Genomic DNA, 18255 nt, shown 5'->3' on the forward strand with positions numbered 1-18255 from the left:
GTCTGTATTTAGCATTTAAGCAGATTAAGCCAAATTGGGGGCCTTTAGACTAAATGGCAAAAATGGTTTCACATAATAATAGCAGGGTGCTTTTTACATTTATGATATCTGTTTGAACATGTTAAATTCAAGATACCAGATACGCGTCTGTATGGAGACCTTAATTCAGTATTTGGATATACAGTCTCTCTGGACATAAAACTTAGGTGTTTCTAAGCATTCATTCAGTATTTAATCTCACCAAGACAGCATATGTATTTCATAAAGGTAGGGAGGAGATGAGGAAAGCAGAAGTGTCTTGAGGCTCACAATATTTAAAGTGCGGACTGGACAATGGCCGCTCAGAAGTGGCACCAGGCCAGGAAATATGTTTAGTCATTGTTTGATTGTTTCTTTGAGTATTTTGTACCAAGTTAGCCTACACATTTGTTTAAATTATTAAATTGATGGTCATATAACTGCACATGCAAATCTGTGTGACTGTCTTCTCTTTAAAAATTGGAAGCTGCTACAAGGGTGACATTCTTTAGGAGGGGTGCAAGCTCTTGGCTGGCAAAGCCCCCTCTCCATATTGATGACTAAACCCAGGCCATTTCCCATCTCCCATCCAGCCTCTGTAATTATGTGGGGTTGTGATCCTGATTCTGAGGTCCACGAATGAGGAAGAACCAGCAAACAGAGACTCTGCAGAAAGAGAGACACAATAGGAACCTCAGAGAGTGTGTTCAAAGAGGAGTGCATTCCTGAGCGAGGGAGCGGCTCACTCTGACAGGTGTTGCTGGAAAGCCAGGGAAGAGACTCTGCCACACCGTGTGCACTGGCCTTGATGTCCAGTGTCCTTAGTGACTGGACATCAGTCCTTAGCTCTGGAGGAGCTGTCTGCATGCACCAAGGCTGGTGTGAGTGCAAAAACAGATGCAGAGTGAGGTCAAGCTCACACGCCAGTTCACACGCTGAAGGACTGTCAGTGCTCCCAGATACACGGCAATGAGGGTCCAGTGTCAGGAGAGAACAGATAGGTACACTAAAAGCCCAGACTCCACCACTACACATGCACGTGAGACATCTGCGCTGTACCCCCTAAATCTATAAACATTTTTAGAAATTAAAAGTAAATAAAATTAGGCAGAGCATGGTGGCTTATGCCTGTAATTCCAGTGCTTTGAGAGGCCACGGCAGGAGGATCACTTGTGCCCAGGAGTTTGAGACCAGCCTGGGCAACATAGTGAGACCATATCTCCTCAATAAAAATTGAAAAGGAAGAAATAGCCAGGCCAGGTGGTCCTCGCCATCATCCCAGCTACTCAGGAGACTGACATGGGAGGATCACTTGAACCCCAAAGTTCAAGACCACCTTGGGTAACATAGTAAGAACCTTGTCTCTAAAAAATAAAAATAAAAATATTACCCAGGCATGGCAGTGTGCACCTGTAATTCTAGCTGCTCAGGAGGCTGAGATGGGAGAATCGCTTGAGCCCAGGAGTTGGAGGCTGCAGTGAGTTATAATCACACCACTGCACTCTAACCTGGGCAACAGAGCCAGAACCCTGTCTCAAAATTTTTTAAATAAAAATAAAATTACTTAATAGAACAAAAAAATTGTTCAGTTTCTTTCACTTTACAGTTAAGAAAACTAAGATTCAGAGAACTGATATGATTAACAACTACCCCTGACCCCCCACCTAGAATAAAGGTCATAAAATTTCTCCCCAGGCTGGTGAGAAAAATAAAGGATAAAAATTTCTCCCCAGGCAGATGAGAAACAGAAAGAGAAAGTAGTGAGTTTTGTCTCCTGATGTCAGGGTCAGGGCCACAGAGACTTGGTTCTGGAAGTATTTGAGAGTAAGAACCTGGCTCAAGGCTGCGAACCAGGAGCTGGGAGAGGTGTTGCCTACCATTGCTGGTGGGAAGACTAGAAGGACATCGATATTGAGTAAGTAAGACCTCAGGCTACCACACTGCACACGTACCTGCCACCTTCCAGGGAACCAAGCCAGGCCTCTCTCTGGCTGGGAAACCTGTTGAGCAACCTCCTTATATTTGCTGCCAACATAAGCTCCGGTTCTAAATGAACCTGTTGCAGGGTGGGGCAGCAAAACCGCAAGAGTGAGAAGAGAGGCAAACAGCAAAATGAAGTAGAAAGCCCACGTCCTCCTCAACAGGAAGGGGTCTAACTCAAAGGAAGCAGATTGCTGGAACACGTACACAGACCTCCATACAAGAAAGACATCATGTGTGTGTTCACGCCACCATCCTCCCCAAGATTCCATCACCTGTTATTCTCACAAGGAATGAAATGCAGTGAGGTGAGAGCGTGTTGGGATGGCAGACATGGGCGATGGATGAATTCTCTTCCCTCTGTACATTTTCCAGCAAAAAGAGCTGCCCCCAGGCTGCTGACCCCATACACTTTGAGTTTTGAAAGGTTTCTGTGTTTCCCTTAGAAAGCTACTAAACCAGGACAGGCACAGTTGTTCAGGCCTGTAATCAGCACTTTGCAAGGGTGTGGCAGGAGGATTGTTTGAGCCCAGAAGTTCGAGACCAGCCTGGGCAACATAGCAAGACCTTATCTTTACAAAAACCACAAAAATTAGCTGGGTGTGGTGACACATGCCTATAGTCCCAGGTACTTGGGAGGCTGAGACTGGAGGATCGCTTGAACCCAGGACTTCAAGGTTGCAGTGAGCTAAGATCATACCACCTCACCCCGGCCTGGGCAACAGAGCAAAACCTTGTCTCAAGCCGACATCCTTCAGTTCCTTTTTGTGTCCTTGTCCTTTACAGGAAGATGAAGATCCCTTTCCTCCTACTGTTCTTTCTGTGGGAAGCCGAGAGCCATGCAGCATCAAGGCCGAACATCATCCTGGTGATGGCTGACGACCTCGGCATTGGAGATCCTGGGTGCTATGGGAACAAAACTGTCAGGTTGGTAATGCAGCTCCTCAGTAAACACGTGGCTGTATTCATAGGCAACAGTCCCCGGGATGGTTAATGTTGATCTACAGAGCACAGAACATGTAGAAACGTTCAAAACCCTCCAAACCATGCCTGGCTTCATGTAGATACACTGAGATGTAGGTGTCATGAAGGCAGGTGTGAGTTTATCTGTTTGACTATGAACAGGGAGCTGGATGAACTCAGGGAGATCACTAAGAAGGTGTGCATCACAGTTCTTCTTTACTTACGGCTACGATGCTGCTTTCCACACATTCACATTTCCATCCCTTTTGTTCACCTGTTTCGTCTTCTTTTGGCATCTGGCTTTATTCTGGTTGGTTCTGGGTCTGTACTACTCTGTCCTGGCTCATCAGTGACTTACTCTCACTCTCACTCTCACTCATGCCCAACTCTCCCTCTTCTAGCCCAGGCCCTACCCTGTCATCAGCTATGCAGGCTGTCTTAGTCTGTAAAGGCTGCTATGACAAAATGCCATAGGCTGGGTGGCTTCTAAACAATAGAAATGTATTGCTCATAGTTCTGGAGGCTGGAAGCCCAAGATCAAGGCATAGCAGATTCAGCGTCTGGTGGGGACCTGCTTCCTGGTTCATAGACAGAACCTTCTCACTGTGTCTTCACATGGTGGAAGGGGGGAGGGAGCTCTCTGGGTCCCTTTTATAAGGTCATAAATCTCATTTACAGGGCTTCATCCTCATGACCTCATCACCTCCCAAAGACCCCACCTCCTAACAAAATCCCATTGAGGGTGAGCATTTCACCATCTGAATCTGGGGGGGACACAAACATGGAGACCATAGCTGACAATCAGGAGAGATGTCATGTTTTAGGACCTCATAACTTGCCAGTAATTATCAAAACAGTGGCAACAAGGCAATCAAACGAGACTCGAGGTCATTCGACCCTTGGGTCTGAACATCCTCCCAGAAGTGGGTGTTTTGTTTCTATCCTTCTGCGTAAAATCAACCTAACATAAGACCTATTTTAAGGACCCTTTTGTTTAAAAAGGAAAGTAAGCCCTTGAGGAGTAGAATACTGACATTAGAATTTCACTTTCTCTTCCTAATAATGTGGAGATGATGGCATAAAAATAGTTCTATGGAGAGTTTCATCACATGAAAGATCAATACAAACTAAATTAAAGGAGAGGATAAGGAAAGAGATTATTTGCTTCTACCAGAACTTTCTTTTTTCTTTTTTTCTTCTTTTTTTTTTTTTTTTTTTTTTGAGAAGGAGTTTCACTCTGTCGCCCAGTCTGGAGTGTGGTGGCACGATCTCGGGGATCACTGCAACCTCTGCCTCCTAGGTTGAAGCAATTCTCCTGCCTCAGCCTCTCAAGTAGCTGGGACTACAGGCGTGCACCACCATGCCTGGCTAATTTTTTGTATTTTTAGAAGAGATGGGGATTCACTGTGTTGGCCAGGCTGGTCTCAAACTCCTGACCTCGTGATCCACCTGCTTCAGCCTCCCAAAGTGCTGGGATTACAGGCATGAGCCACTGCGCTGGCCCAGAACTTTCTTGTAGGATATGTGAATACTAAATACTTGAAGCCAGGAATGGACCCATTGCCAAGTGCCATGGGGCACTGATTATTTTCCTTCCATTCTCTTACTCCTCATCTTGTTTTTAGCATGAGAAATCTTGGAAAGTATATTTAATCATTTCATATCAGATCAAACAAAAATTAAATAGATTATGATATTAAGGAAAATCTTTCCCACAAGATGTAGCCAAATACGTCTCACTTTCAATCTGAAACTTTGCATCAAATGTTGCTTTTTATTTTTTTAAGAGTATATTGACTTATGACATTGCTTAAATTTTAAAAAGCATATGCAAGGGTAAGATCTGCAATTTTAAGAGAGCACTTTAAATGTCCTCCTAAAATTGTAATTATCTTTGTATGTTTTCTGCCCCACCTTTTGCCTACTTTTGTAAAATGTTTACAGATCACTTAATACATTTGTGATATAGATCTTATTAATTTAGTTTTTCTTATCAGCATCATAATTTTATTCAGCTTTTTCATTTTATCTATTTCTTTAATATTATGTATTCCTAACATATATTGAGATAATAGATAACTGTTCCTACCAAGATGTCTTAATTAAAAAGTTAAAATCAAGCCTGTAAGGTTAAATATTTACCAACTATCAAAAGAAAAAATGTCTATAAAGCCCCATGGAAGAATTCATGGCAATATATACCCTAAATCTGCCTTGGTCTCTGTATTAGAGTCCCATTATTTCTGAATTACATTTTTCATTTTTATATTTTGTAATATCACACCCCAAAATAGTCACTATTTTTTGTAGGCCACTATAGACAGTAGGAGGTTTAATTCAAATGCAAAAACAGTCTCTGTCTTCTAAGCATCTCACCCTTTAAGAAAAAAGCAAAGTAGAAATATGGGTAATTAAACACATTCACTAAATTAATAAATGGTCACTAGTTTGACATTACAGATGCAATAAAATTATTCCCCCCTTCAAGCTATGCATCATTGCAGCACTACTCTGTGAGGGCATTGATCTAGGGAAGCCATGGGACCAATGAACAAGATGTATACTCCCACCCTACAGGCAGCCATCTTGAAGGGGAGCACAATTAGCCATGCCATTGCTTTACAGTGAGGAAGCTGCTTGTCTGGTGGAGTATGGACTACTGTTCCAAATATAGGTCAATCTCCTTGCATAAACAAGGAAGGGCGCTGGAGGCCCATGAGAATTCCATCTGTACCTGGAACTGAAGGATGGCAGATGACGAGCCAGGCAGGGAGGAACGGACCTGGATGCCTGGTGAAGGACGTGGGAGATATCTTGTGGGGTATAACTTGGTATGATCCAAAAACTAAAAGATATTAATTCCTAAATGACTTCCCAAAATGTTCAGCCAATCCATTCATAGAGAAAGGCATCAGGGTGGCTTATCTTGCAAAAGGTATCACTCTACAAGTGAGCTCATAAATAAGTATTTCTGAAGCATAAAAAATATAAGCCAACAAAGGGTATGTGGGGGTCGCAGCATCTAATTTCTTCACTGTAGTGTTTGTGCCTTTTCCCTGGAGCATATTAACCCATTTGTTGATGCTCACTGGTTGAGGCACATGGAGTCTAATTATTCCCTGTCCCTGGGGGCATGTAGAAATTAGGCAGGGGCTCATTAAAGCTGGTCGTGGGATTCCCTTTGGCTGTGGTTGGAAAGAGAGGGGAGTCAGATTGACCCTGGAGATTTCTCTTTTGGTGACATAGAGGTAACTTGGGAGATGTGGATGGGAGAAGAGTGAAGCCTCATCCTCATTCACCCCTTACTTTCCCTCCCTGCAGTATCCTATTTCAAAGACTTGGTTTCTGTCTTCTAATTCAGGGCTAGTGGGACCAGGAGCTCAGAGCCCGCTGTAGCATGAATGGACCTTTTGGGGATGTCCCGCCTGCATCATTCACACATCTGCATGGTTTTGTTGTAGCTTGAGTCTTGATTCTGTATCACTTCTTCCCCACCTCCCCTGCCTCTCATCTCGCCTGTCTCTCCCACATAACCCCAGACTTGCCTTTGCTCATTGAGAAGTTTCCCAGTATAAAGAGCTGTAGACAGTTTCATTTTGAAAATTATCACAGAGCTGGGCACAGTGGCTCATGCCTGTAATCCCAGCAATTTGGGAGGCCGAGGCGGGCAGATCACTTGAGGTCAGGAGTTTGAGACCAGCCTGGCCAACATGGTGAAACCCTGCCTCTACCAAAAAATGCAAAAATTAGCCAGGCGTGGTGGTGTGTGCCTGTAGTCCCAGCTACTCACAAGGCTGAGATGGGAGAATTGCTTGAACACAAGAGGTGGAGGTTGCAGTGAGCCGAGATTATGCCACTGCACTCCAGCCTGGGTGACAGAGTGAGATCCTGTCTCAAAAATAAATACATGAACAATAAATGAAAATGATCACAAATGCTATGATTCTTTTCTTCTAGGACTCCCAATATCGACCGGTTGGCCAGTGGGGGAGTGAAACTCACTCAGCACCTGGCAGCATCACCGCTGTGCACACCAAGCAGGGCAGCCTTCATGACTGGCCGGTACCCTGTCCGATCAGGTAACCTCCTATCTGCACCACAGGGGCTGTGGTCTCCTTCGGGACAGCCTCCCACCTCCAGGTATCTCCTAGTTCCTAAGGGTTGATTTTTTCCTGGTCCAGGAATGGCATCTTGGTCCCGCACTGGAGTTTTCCTCTTCACAGCCTCTTCGGGAGGACTTCCCACCAATGAGATTACCTTTGCTAAGCTTCTGAAGGATCAAGGTTATTCAACAGCGCTGATAGGTATGGGCATCTATGGGATGGGAACCATCTATAGGTATGGGAATGGCAGGGAGGACTTGGACAAAGTTAGCAAAAGAGTGGGAGAGGACATCATGACAGTTATCTTAGGGATGACGTTGCTGGTACACTTTGCATAACTTTAAATGGAAACAAAATGATTTCAATTGTAGGTCAAAACACAATGAGCCTATCTGGACTACTCAAATGTATAGAGGTGTGTGTGTGTGTGTTGTGTGTTTGTGTGTGTGTGTGTGTGTGTGTGCGTGTGTATAGATAAATAGATACTTAGATGATACCTAATGATACATGGATGAATGGATAGATGGAAGAAAGCATTGATGAGTGGATGGATAGATAGATAATAGGTAGAGAAATAGCTAGCTAGCTAGATAGACAGATGCAGAGAGAGACAAAGGTGAGATAGATGGGATGGATGGATGGATGGATGGATGGATGGATGGATGGATGGATGGATGGAATAGATGATAGCTAGCTAGCTAGCTAGCTAGATAGATAGAGAAATTGAAAAAGATAGATAGATAGATAGATAGATAGATAGATAGATAGATAGATGATAGATAGACAGATAGATAGATTGATGGATGCAGAGAGGGACAAAGATGAGATAGATGGGATAGATGGATGGATGGATGGATGAAATAGATGATGATAGACATGATGGATGGATGGATGGATAGATAGATAGATAGATAGATAGATAGATAGATAGATAGATAGATAGATTAGATAGATAGATAGATGTTATATATAAATAGATGCAGGGAGAAAGACAAAGATGACATAGGATGGATAGATAGATAATGAGGCAATTGGATGGATGAAATAGATGATAGATGGAACAAATGAAAGACATATACATAGTAAGTATGTACAAAACTATTCACACCATGCTATTGATAAAGATTTTCATTTTACTTTCCAATATAAAATTATGTCAGAATTTGTCTTGCTTGACACACCCACTGATTTTATCATGTAGATAGGATTGACACCTTCCTGTTTGCATGAAGAGCTTGAATCTAAGTAGGCCATAAAATGAATCCTAGCAAATCTCAGAGGAGCAAAATGACCCTTTTCTTTCTTCCAACATCTTGTTAAAAAACTATCATTTTTTTTCTTTTGTGAGGTACTCATTAATTTAGTGATCTAATTAACATTTTATAAGAAATTTTCAGAGGTGCTTAAAATAATTGCTGAGTTACTGAGTGTGATTTCCTCATGCCTCGGGGTAGGTTCTGAAGTAAGGATTCATTTCCACTTTTAACATTCAAGGAACAAAATTAAGTTGTTTCTAAAACTTTAATTTTAAGGGCCTGTCTCAGGAAAGCATCTGACCAGGAAAAAGGAAAAAAAAAAAAAAAAAAAAAAAAAACTTGTATTATTCTGTAGAGTGTGGTTTCCTGCCTATTAAAGATATTAGCTAGTTTTCTTTTTGGATTTTTATCTGATTGGGGTTTTTTGTTGTTGTTATTGTTTTGTTTTGTTTTGTTTTGTTGAAATCACTAAATTAGTTCTTATTTCTTGGTAGAGTGAGTAGAGGATTTTTATCTGGTTGAGATTTTGTTTGTTTTTTTGTTTTGTTTTGTTGGAATCGCTAAATTAGTTCTTATTTTCTGGTAGAGTGAGTAGGTAATACCTTAGCGTTTGTGGGGGAAAAAAAGTGAAAAACTTTAGGGTCCTATGAGCGGGAAGGCTAGCTTCATGAAATAGAAAGAACCTCCTTTTCAGCATGTAGGAACAGAAGCTTGGATTGGAATCAGGGTGTTTATTGGGACTGAAGTGATCCCCCATTTGTCTTCTCAGGGAAATGGCACCTTGGGATGAGCTGTCACAGCAAGACTGACTTCTGTCACCACCCTTTACATCACGGCTTCAATTATTTCTATGGGATCTCCTTGACCAATCTGAGAGACTGCAAGCCGGGAGAGGGCAGCGTCTTCACCACGGGCTTCAAGAGGCTGGTCTTCCTCCCCCTGCAGATCGTCGGGGTCACCCTCCTTACCCTTGCTGCACTCAATTGTCTGGGGCTACTCCGTGTGCCTCTAGGCGTTTTTTTCAGCCTTCTCTTCCTAGCAGCCTTAATCCTGACCCTTTTCTTGGGCTTCCTTCATTACTTCCGGCCCCTGAACTGCTTCATGATGAGGAACTACGAGATCATTCAGCAGCCCATGTCCTATGACAATCTCACCCAGAGGCTAACCGTGGAGGCGGCCCAGTTCATACAGCGGTGGGTATTGCCTTGTCCTCTGATGCTGCCTGTTAAAAAACATTCTGGATTATTTCTCGTGGAGGTGGAAGAACCAACAGGTTTTTGTTGTTGTTGTTGTTGTTTGTTGTTTGTTTGTTTTTTTGAGACGGAGTCTTGCTCTGTCACCCAGGCTGGAGTGCAGTGGCGCGATCTTGGCTCACTGCAAGCTCCACCTCCCGGGTTCACGCCATTCTCCTGCCTCAGCCTCCCGCGTAGCTGGGACTACAGGCGCCCGCCACCACGCCCGGCTAATTTTTTGTATTTTTAGTAGAGACGGGGTTTCACTGTGTTAGCCAGGATGGTCTCGATCGCTTGACCTCGTGATCCACCCGCCTCGGCCTCCCAAAGTGCTGGGATTACAGGCGTGAGCCACCGTACCCAGCCCCACTGGTCTTTAATTTTCAAATGTGGCCATCAAGAGAGGCAAGATAATGGCTTATGTTTCGTTTATAGGTTGTCCTTGTGATATAAACAATGTGGAAAGATCCAAAATATTTTGGATTAATCTCTGAGCAAACAAAGCAAAACAAAAAGCTCTGTGAGTAAACTGGGTGAAGTGGATGATGTCTCTTGGGTCTGTCAGGCCCCACTGACTTTATAGTTTTGGGGATTGCAATCTGTAAATGGAATAACCATCAACAGTGGAGCAGACAGCATTCCTGAATTACACAGATAGGTATAATATATATCTATATTATAATACATAATATAGAGAGCCTAAGTAGATATAATTAAGTAGATATTATATAGAGGCTATGTCAAGAACACTTGCTATTCAAAACAAGCAAATAAAAGTATTTTGTTCCACTTGTAACTGTGGAGGACAGGACTCTAAAGAGAAATGGAAAGTTCATCTGAAAATCAGACGTTTGGTCTTTATGGTGACTTAAACTCTATGGGAGATTTAAAAAAGAGTTTGGAGGGTGATTCAAAAATTATAAAGGAGACAGAGGAAATATAGGTAATATTGGTTTGTCATCCAATTAAATGCATGACACAAAATTATAAAATCTATCTCTGGATTGGACAATGAATGACAATGAAAAGGAAGTTATTGTGATGAAGGGAAAGTATATTAGGGATTTAATTTAAAAACAAGTAAATATGCTCAGCCTAAGAAGAAAATACATAGTTAAGGTATGTGGAAGCTACGTAAGTTAGGGCTGGTGAGAAAGGTAAAAGGTAACGTACTCTATGAAAATTATGTTGTCATTTCCTCACATGGAAGATGTTGTGTTCCTCTGTCCAGATCTTGTGTGCATGGAGTTGATGCTTTACTGGAGATTGGGAATGGGCAGTGGTTCTCCTCACTCTCTTCTTCCAGTTATGAAACAGCATAGGAGCAACCCATTTACCTAGAGGTACAACAGCGTCCTGCTACCCACAACATCACGGATTATGCAATAGATAAATCATAGGGTGTATTTTAGTATATCTCTCTGGTATCACAAAAGTGTTTCATCAACTCTGACAGAAACCCACATATGGTTTGGTTGTCTGAACAGACTACGAAGTGACTTACACAAAAGTTGCAATTGATAGTATCACTTCCTCCCTCTAAAGAGGAGACACAAATAGAATGATTAGTTCTTATAGTTCACACCACCTCTCAGTTTCAACAGATTTTATTAAAATCTAAATTGTCATTTAACTGTGAAATATATAAACTGGTCATTGGTCATTTTAAGTATTCTCAGTTTCAGCCTCTGGGACTTGGCTCCAGAGAGTACTCTATGTACTAGCTGCCCAACGGCTGAGGGAGCACCACACAATTTAAATTTTTATTTTGGTTAACATCCCACTTCTGCTGCCAGTTTCTGTTTTTGTCAGTGAAGACTGACAAAATCTCAGTGGATTAACACTTGAAGATTTGTTTCTTGCCCATGCAAAATCTATTGCTGGTTGGGTGATGCTCTAGGGAAGCTTTGCTCCATGAGGAGACTGAGGGATCCAGGTTGTTAGTATCTTGTGGTTCTGTCATCTCAATAGATGGCCTTCCCAATAGCATCCACAGGAGAAAAGAGTTGAAGGGTCCCTTGGGGGCTTTTCGTTACTTCACTGACCCAGGGGTCAGCATGTAGACCAGGCCCCACGTCTCCACCCTGACCTGACACGGGGCTAAGAGGCAGTCTCCCCATGTCTTCAGGAAGAAGAAAATGAAACGGCCTTGCTGAACATATAGCAGTGATTTTCCTACTGCAAGCAGTGATTTTCAAATTTGTTTTAAAGCTGAGGAATATTTCAGATGAAATTTTATGAGAAGCTAAGTATGTCAGAGGGATAAAAGCTACAGTGCTTGGGTGAACCTGGAACAGAGGACTGCGTTTGGAAATTACTGACATTTAATAAAGCCCCATGGAAACCTCATGAACAGCTGAGAGAAAGGGCATACTCTGCAACAAAAGAACAAAAGAACATGTGAACAAACATCTAGTTAGTGCAGACTCTAGGCAAATTAATATTTAACAGATATTTGTAAGTAAAAAAGGTAGGCACACCAGGAGAAAAATCAACACCAGCCTTGGAATTTTAGAAAAGAATTATTTGATATTACAGCTATGTGAGTGGAGGTTGAAGGAATTTGCCCAAGGTTATAGATAGGTGTAAACTAAAGGGGCTAATTTATTATAAAATTTGGATTGCAGACATATACCGCATAGTAATATTTTGGTCAACAGTGGACCACGTGTATGACAGAAGTCCCATGAGATTATAATGGAGCTGCCTTTTGCAGCTGTACGTCTGTATCTTTTTTGTTTTTTGAGACAGAGTCTCGCTCTATTGCCCAGGCTGGAGTGCAGTGGTGCGATCTTGGCTCACTGCAATCTCCCCCTCCCGGGTTTAAGTGATTCTCCTGCCTCAGTCTCTGAAGTAGCTGGGATTACAGGTGCGTGCCACCACGCCCAGCTAATTTTTGTATTTTTAGTAGAGACGGGGTTTCACCATGTTGACCAGGCTGGTCTCGAAATCCTGACCTCAAATGATCCACCCGCCTCGGCCTCTCGAAGTACTGGGATTGCAGGCATGAGCCACCACGCCCGGCCACGTTTGTATCTTTTATACTGTATTTTTTCCTGTACCTTTTCTATGTGTACATATGTCTAGATACACAAATACTTGTCATTGCATTGCAGTTGCCTGCAGCACTCAGTACAGTCACATGCGGTGCAGGTTTGTAGCCTAGGAGTAATAGGCTCTACCATGTAGCCTGGGTGTGCAGTGGGCTGTACCATCTAGGCTTGTGTAAGTGCACTGCACGATGTTTGCAGAATGATGAAATTGCTTAATGATACATTTCTCAGAACATATCCCTGTCACTATATGATGCATGTCTGTACTTGAAGCATTGATGTGAAGTATACTGCTTATTGGTATTTTAATATTTTCATCAGAGAAAAATAGAGTAAAGAAAAACTATAGTTTGGTGTTGTGTTGCGTGTGTGTGTGTATATATATGTATGTGTAAATACATATGTGTGTATATATGTGTGTGTGTATATATATGTGTGTGTGTGCTTTACACACATATGTATTTAACTTACAAAGAGATAAATTATTGAAATTGATTTCCAAGGGAAGCTATAGGAGATATACATGTACAGCAGCAGCAAGTATTAATGTAAAGAATAAAGAATTTTCTGCCCAGGGATGGATAATAGCCACTAAAAGTCCTTTAAGCAACTATTTATAGATCTGTCAGAATTCAGGTAAGACATGAGCTATTTGTCATGATTTTCACAGGTTTGGGCTGACAGGCACATGCTGGAGGGGTTATGAGTCGTTCCTGGGCAATATGCCTGTAGTCTGGGTGCCTGTCCTCGGTAAACGTTGGGATCTGTGAGTAATCATAGATGCATCATGTCATGCCCATGCTGACAGCCTGTCTTACCCAGGCACCAGAGACTGCAGAAACCTATCGGATTCTGGTCACAGCAAAATGGCATGGTGAAGGATGTCGTGCAATTCCTAAGAGAGGAAGGAAGAGTTCAAGCTGTCAGTCACACTCCTGAACATTTATTTCAAGTATTATTTGTACAGAGATACTGCAGAGTTATCAGTGCCTGTGGTCAGCCCACACAGCCAAATGCAGGCATTGCAGGGCTGGCCACCTGCCTGCTGGGCATGGCGCTTGGTTCAGAACTATGCATTGTAGGGTGGCCTTTGCTAGCCTAGTGTGTGGTGGCATATAATATAGGATCACTATGACTTCCTGCAGGTAGACAAAGAAGGGAAAAGGGAAGAGTCCAGGACTACAGGGGTAGACAAGTGATACCTCAGACTTTGCATAAGGAAAACCCCAGAGGTACTTATTACAGCTGAAGATGGCCAAGATGAACTCTAGGGACTGTCACAGAGTAGTTCCAAAGTGAGACTTTGCATCAGCATTTTAATAAGCTTCTCAAGACATTCTAAACTGGGTGTTTCATAGGACACTCTAAGAAACACTGGGTTTCGTATACGTGTATGAGCTTTGGCTACTGTGCAGAAACACTGCAATTATTTGTCACCTAGATTTTTCTGGAAGGTGATGCTGACAGGTGATCTCATGTAAAAGCTTTGGAACTTTATAAGATACATCATTCAGTTATATCATCCTCTAGTAAGATGCACATAGATATGTGATTGAAACAAAAGCTTATGGAAATGATCTTTCTTTTACTAGGGTGATTGCCCTAATATTTTCTACCCCATTTTATTTATTTTTTTTTTGGCAATAATCTGGTTTTGGAACTAAATTAATTTCATGATGTATCAATGAGTCACAGTCTAGATGATTGACCATGCTCTTACCTAGTGCGCAAGCTTTACTGTGTTTGATAAACAGGAGCACAGCCATTCCAAGATGGAGCGGCACTCTCGGGCCGGTCTATTTAAGGCAGAAAACAACAGTTTTTTCTGGGAAAGCTGGACATCCTTATATCAGTCTTCATCTACCACAAATCTCTCAAAACCAGACAAGGTGGAGATTAATACAGCGTCCATTATACAATGGATAGTCAGAAACGATACTTGGCTTCCAGGGTGAATCACTTTGTGTGACATGTATTTTGACAGAAATTATTTAATCTATTAGGTATATAAATATTCATATGATTACAAGTCATTTTAATGGGTATATAATTTTGAGAGGGGTCCAAAACAAATTTGTTGATCATGAGGATATTGAAGCCTGACAAGTTAATCTTGATTATCTCTAATTATTAGAGAGCTGAGATTTTCTTTTAGAACTAGAGATTTAAGATGTTCTGGCAGCACCAAAGTTGAAGGGATGGTTATTGAATTACAACAAAAGGATTTTTTCTTTAAAATAGGTGATTCTAGTGTAGATGGCTATTGTCCACATTGGAGCACTCACAGCATGGTTAATATTAGTGAAAATGCTAGCATCTTGTACACTGTGATGCCATTCACAAACAGCTTCTAACATACATTATCTGAAGATACAAAGATTTAAAGCACATTGTTACAATCATCCTTGGGTAGAGCTGTCTATCTGTGTTAGCTTAGTTATCTGATTCACAAAATATAATATCCAAGAGTCCTGAGAGAATAGCCTTGGTATGCTACCAAAGAATCCTAACATTGGTGACACCACCATGTTCATAAAACATTTCTTCAATGTCTGAAGACACATTTATATGTGTTATTTCATTATCCAGAATATCCTGAGCAATTTAGCCAGGTCTTACCACCTCTGTGAGAAATGGAGGTAGAGGTTATTCAGCAGCCGAAAAAGGAATGCTTGATCAAAGCAATGGTAGTATTAGTGGAATTTACTCAAATGCTTTCAAATTTAAAAATTTCCAGTTGCAACTGGTGCCTTGTTTAGATATTTTAACACACACACACACACACACACACAGATATATTTGTACACAGCTACTTCTCAGTTCATCTGTCAAAGGTGGTGAGGAAAATGATTTAAAACTCCTACTTCTAAAATTTATAGCCTTTCTCTACACTGTGTTACTGATATGATTTATACTCAAGGGTTGCTCCTGAGATGCTAGCTTGCAATATTAGGGTATGAATGACAAGGAGGCATAAGGCAAAGATGCTTCATTGGTTTGTGATTCTTGCAAATGAGGTCCACTTAGTCAAACCCAGTTTGTGGCCTGGGATTCCAAGCACATATTTTCAAGTTGAGGAGAGCGATGATTTAGAATATATAACCATCCACTCCACAATCCCTTACCCTAATTGACTCATTCAGGGATAAATTTATCTGGGGGAGATGCTTCTATTATTAGAGAGCTGGGTAATTAGCTCACCATATGTTATACGCTGTATAGTAATTCAGGAGATGGGTCATCCTGAATACACTTTAATTAGCCAGAAATCCTTGTTATTCTTGCATAAAGGAGTGAACTATAAATTTCTTAGAGATACCCAACTCTCTGTATGTGCCCTGTAGGGTCATCCCATTATCACAGCTTTGGGTTTTGCCATCCCTGTCTTCATTGCAATGCAAAACAGATCCAACTTAGGTGCAAAGTAGAAATGGTAACACATAATGGGACATGTTCAAGTGTAATGGACACTGTGGAATGGTTGCCAATTATACGTCAGGTGCTGTGGATACACACATTGTTTTGTGCACCTCCCACACCCATTGCTTCCTTCACACCACATAACAACCTCATGAGGTCGGTAAATAGATGTCTTACTGTGGAGAAACTTTGAAGCTGAAATCCTTTGAATGAACAAAGCTCCACAGGTAATAAAGAGTAGAGGCTGAATTTAAACAGAACTAGCTCAACCTTTTGAATTTTGGAATGCTTCATAAACAGTTGGGGGAATCTTTTCCATCTACTCTAGTGCGGTAGACTTATTGAGTGAGGATTAGTCCGAGTGAGGATTAGTTGGAAGAAGATTAGGGCACTGTATGAGTGTCTCGACACCTTCCTCCAGATGAAGGAATCTAGGTCCAATGCTCAAGGAAGGAGAATGCATCTCTCTAATTCTTATAGATAAGTTTGAATATCAGTAGTGTTAACATTACTATGTTAATCGAGAAGTACCTGGATGCTCTGAAAAGAAAATAAAGGGTAAGGATGGGTGAATGTAGCAAGTTAATTTTATTCACAAACAGCTTTTTTCTTTAGTTCAAGTCAAGGCTAATTTTTAAAAAGGTGTCATGCTGGTGGGTAGAATGAGATTCATGTTTTATGTCTTCAATAGAAAGAGATGGATGTTGGTCACTCTGCTTTGTGAAAAACCAGATATGTTGACCTCTTCTCTGAATTCATTGAAACAGTGCTTCATTGCTAGGAAAAATATTTAAGTTTAGGTAAATCACTTCGTGTTTTTCTCTGAAGATATGTACATGCTCACTTCGAACAGTAAATTTCCAAGAATGGCAATGACTTTATACACACCTACATAATCTGTATAGTATGTTATACAGTTATGGGATTTATAGATTATCTGGAATTTGCCATTAGTATAAGGTTCTCCAGGCTGAAGTTTATTAAGTTGTCTCAATATATTAAATATATGTATGTATATTTTGAGATCTTATAATTAGAAGTTCAATAAAAGCTAATAAGTTTTAGTCAAGCTCAGTGTAGGATAACTCTTGTTCTTTATAAATTAATTTTTTTAGCAAAGGGTTTATGGATAACAAATCGAAAATTTGGAAATTATGTAGAGTTCTGTTTTTAATCTCTGACTTCCCGCAGTGGTAAGATCTCCTGTTCTGAAAACAATAAACCTTGCTCCCTGACAACTCTCCACAGAAAACACACCAAGACATCAGCATAATGGAAAGTATCAGTAATCAAGGGGTTGGGGGGAAACACCTACATGAAAAGATTATACCTTTAGTGGAGAGCCATGGGGAAGAATCTCTCCTACCATTTCCTATGGTCTGTACTTTTATGATAAATAAATACTCCTCTCTACAAGCATTGCTTGTGTAATCATAATTCCCTAAAATCTATGACAGCTGATAAATGTATTATTGGAAGAAGATACGACCTTTTGTCCCGGTCTATGTACTGCTGTCACCATTTGGCACAGTCACAATCCTGAAATGCATTTATTGGGTGCCTCCAGCCTAGCCTCTCCCATTTCCAGCTGGACCCCAGTGTAAGTGGCTGTGATGAATAGCTGTGATTTGGCTCAAAGTGTCTTTTGAATAAAGGGATCTTTAGGAGGTTTCATTAGTTTCGATAAGAGTGTAAGCCAGAAAGGAATGGGGTGATATTGATTGTAATTCATGGTAAGAAAAGTAAATCAGATTAAACATTAAGGGCAATACACAGGGACACACACAGATGCTCATTCAAAAATGGAAGTTAAATAATTAAAGAATTATCAAAGAGTCACATTATTCAATAACTGTAGATAACACATGATTTGTTTCTAACTTTTGTGGGCCTATGGGATATGTATTTAAAAATGAGGGCAACGGGCACAGTGGCTCATGCCTATAATCCTAGCACTTTGGGAAGCCTAGGTGGGAGGATCACATGAGCTCAGGAGTTCAAGACCAGCCTGGGCAATACAGCAAGACCCTGTGTCTACAAAAAATAAAGAAATATTAGCCGGGCATGGTGGTGTGTGCCTGTAGTCCCAGCTACTTGGGGGACTGAGGTGAGAAGATTGCTTGATGCCAGGAGTTCAAGACCAGCCTGGGCAATATAGTGAGACCCTGTCTCTACAAAAAATCAGGAAGTATTAGCTCGGCATGGTCGTGCACACCTGTAGTCCCAGCTA

The 18255-nt window shown here is 41.4% G+C and overlaps 1 protein-coding gene across 14 annotated transcripts in view; it reads left to right on the forward strand.

Annotated features, from left to right (window-relative positions):
* STS (steroid sulfatase) overlaps positions 1 to 18255 on the forward strand; it is a 352626-nt gene that overhangs the window by 101798 nt on the left and 232573 nt on the right. For all 14 annotated transcript variants that reach the window (XM_063635331.1, XM_055269311.2, XM_063635339.1 and 11 more), the window contains 4 exons: positions 2785 to 2925; positions 6919 to 7040; positions 7143 to 7265; positions 9090 to 9513. In XM_063635331.1, the coding sequence (XP_063491401.1) occupies positions 2785 to 2925; positions 6919 to 7040; positions 7143 to 7265; positions 9090 to 9513 (810 nt within the window). The remainder of the gene's footprint in view (positions 1 to 2784; positions 2926 to 6918; positions 7041 to 7142; positions 7266 to 9089; positions 9514 to 18255) is intronic.

Source organism: Symphalangus syndactylus, chromosome X, assembly GCF_028878055.3.
Source record: "Symphalangus syndactylus isolate Jambi chromosome X, NHGRI_mSymSyn1-v2.1_pri, whole genome shotgun sequence".
NCBI lineage: Eukaryota > Metazoa > Chordata > Mammalia > Primates > Hylobatidae > Symphalangus > Symphalangus syndactylus.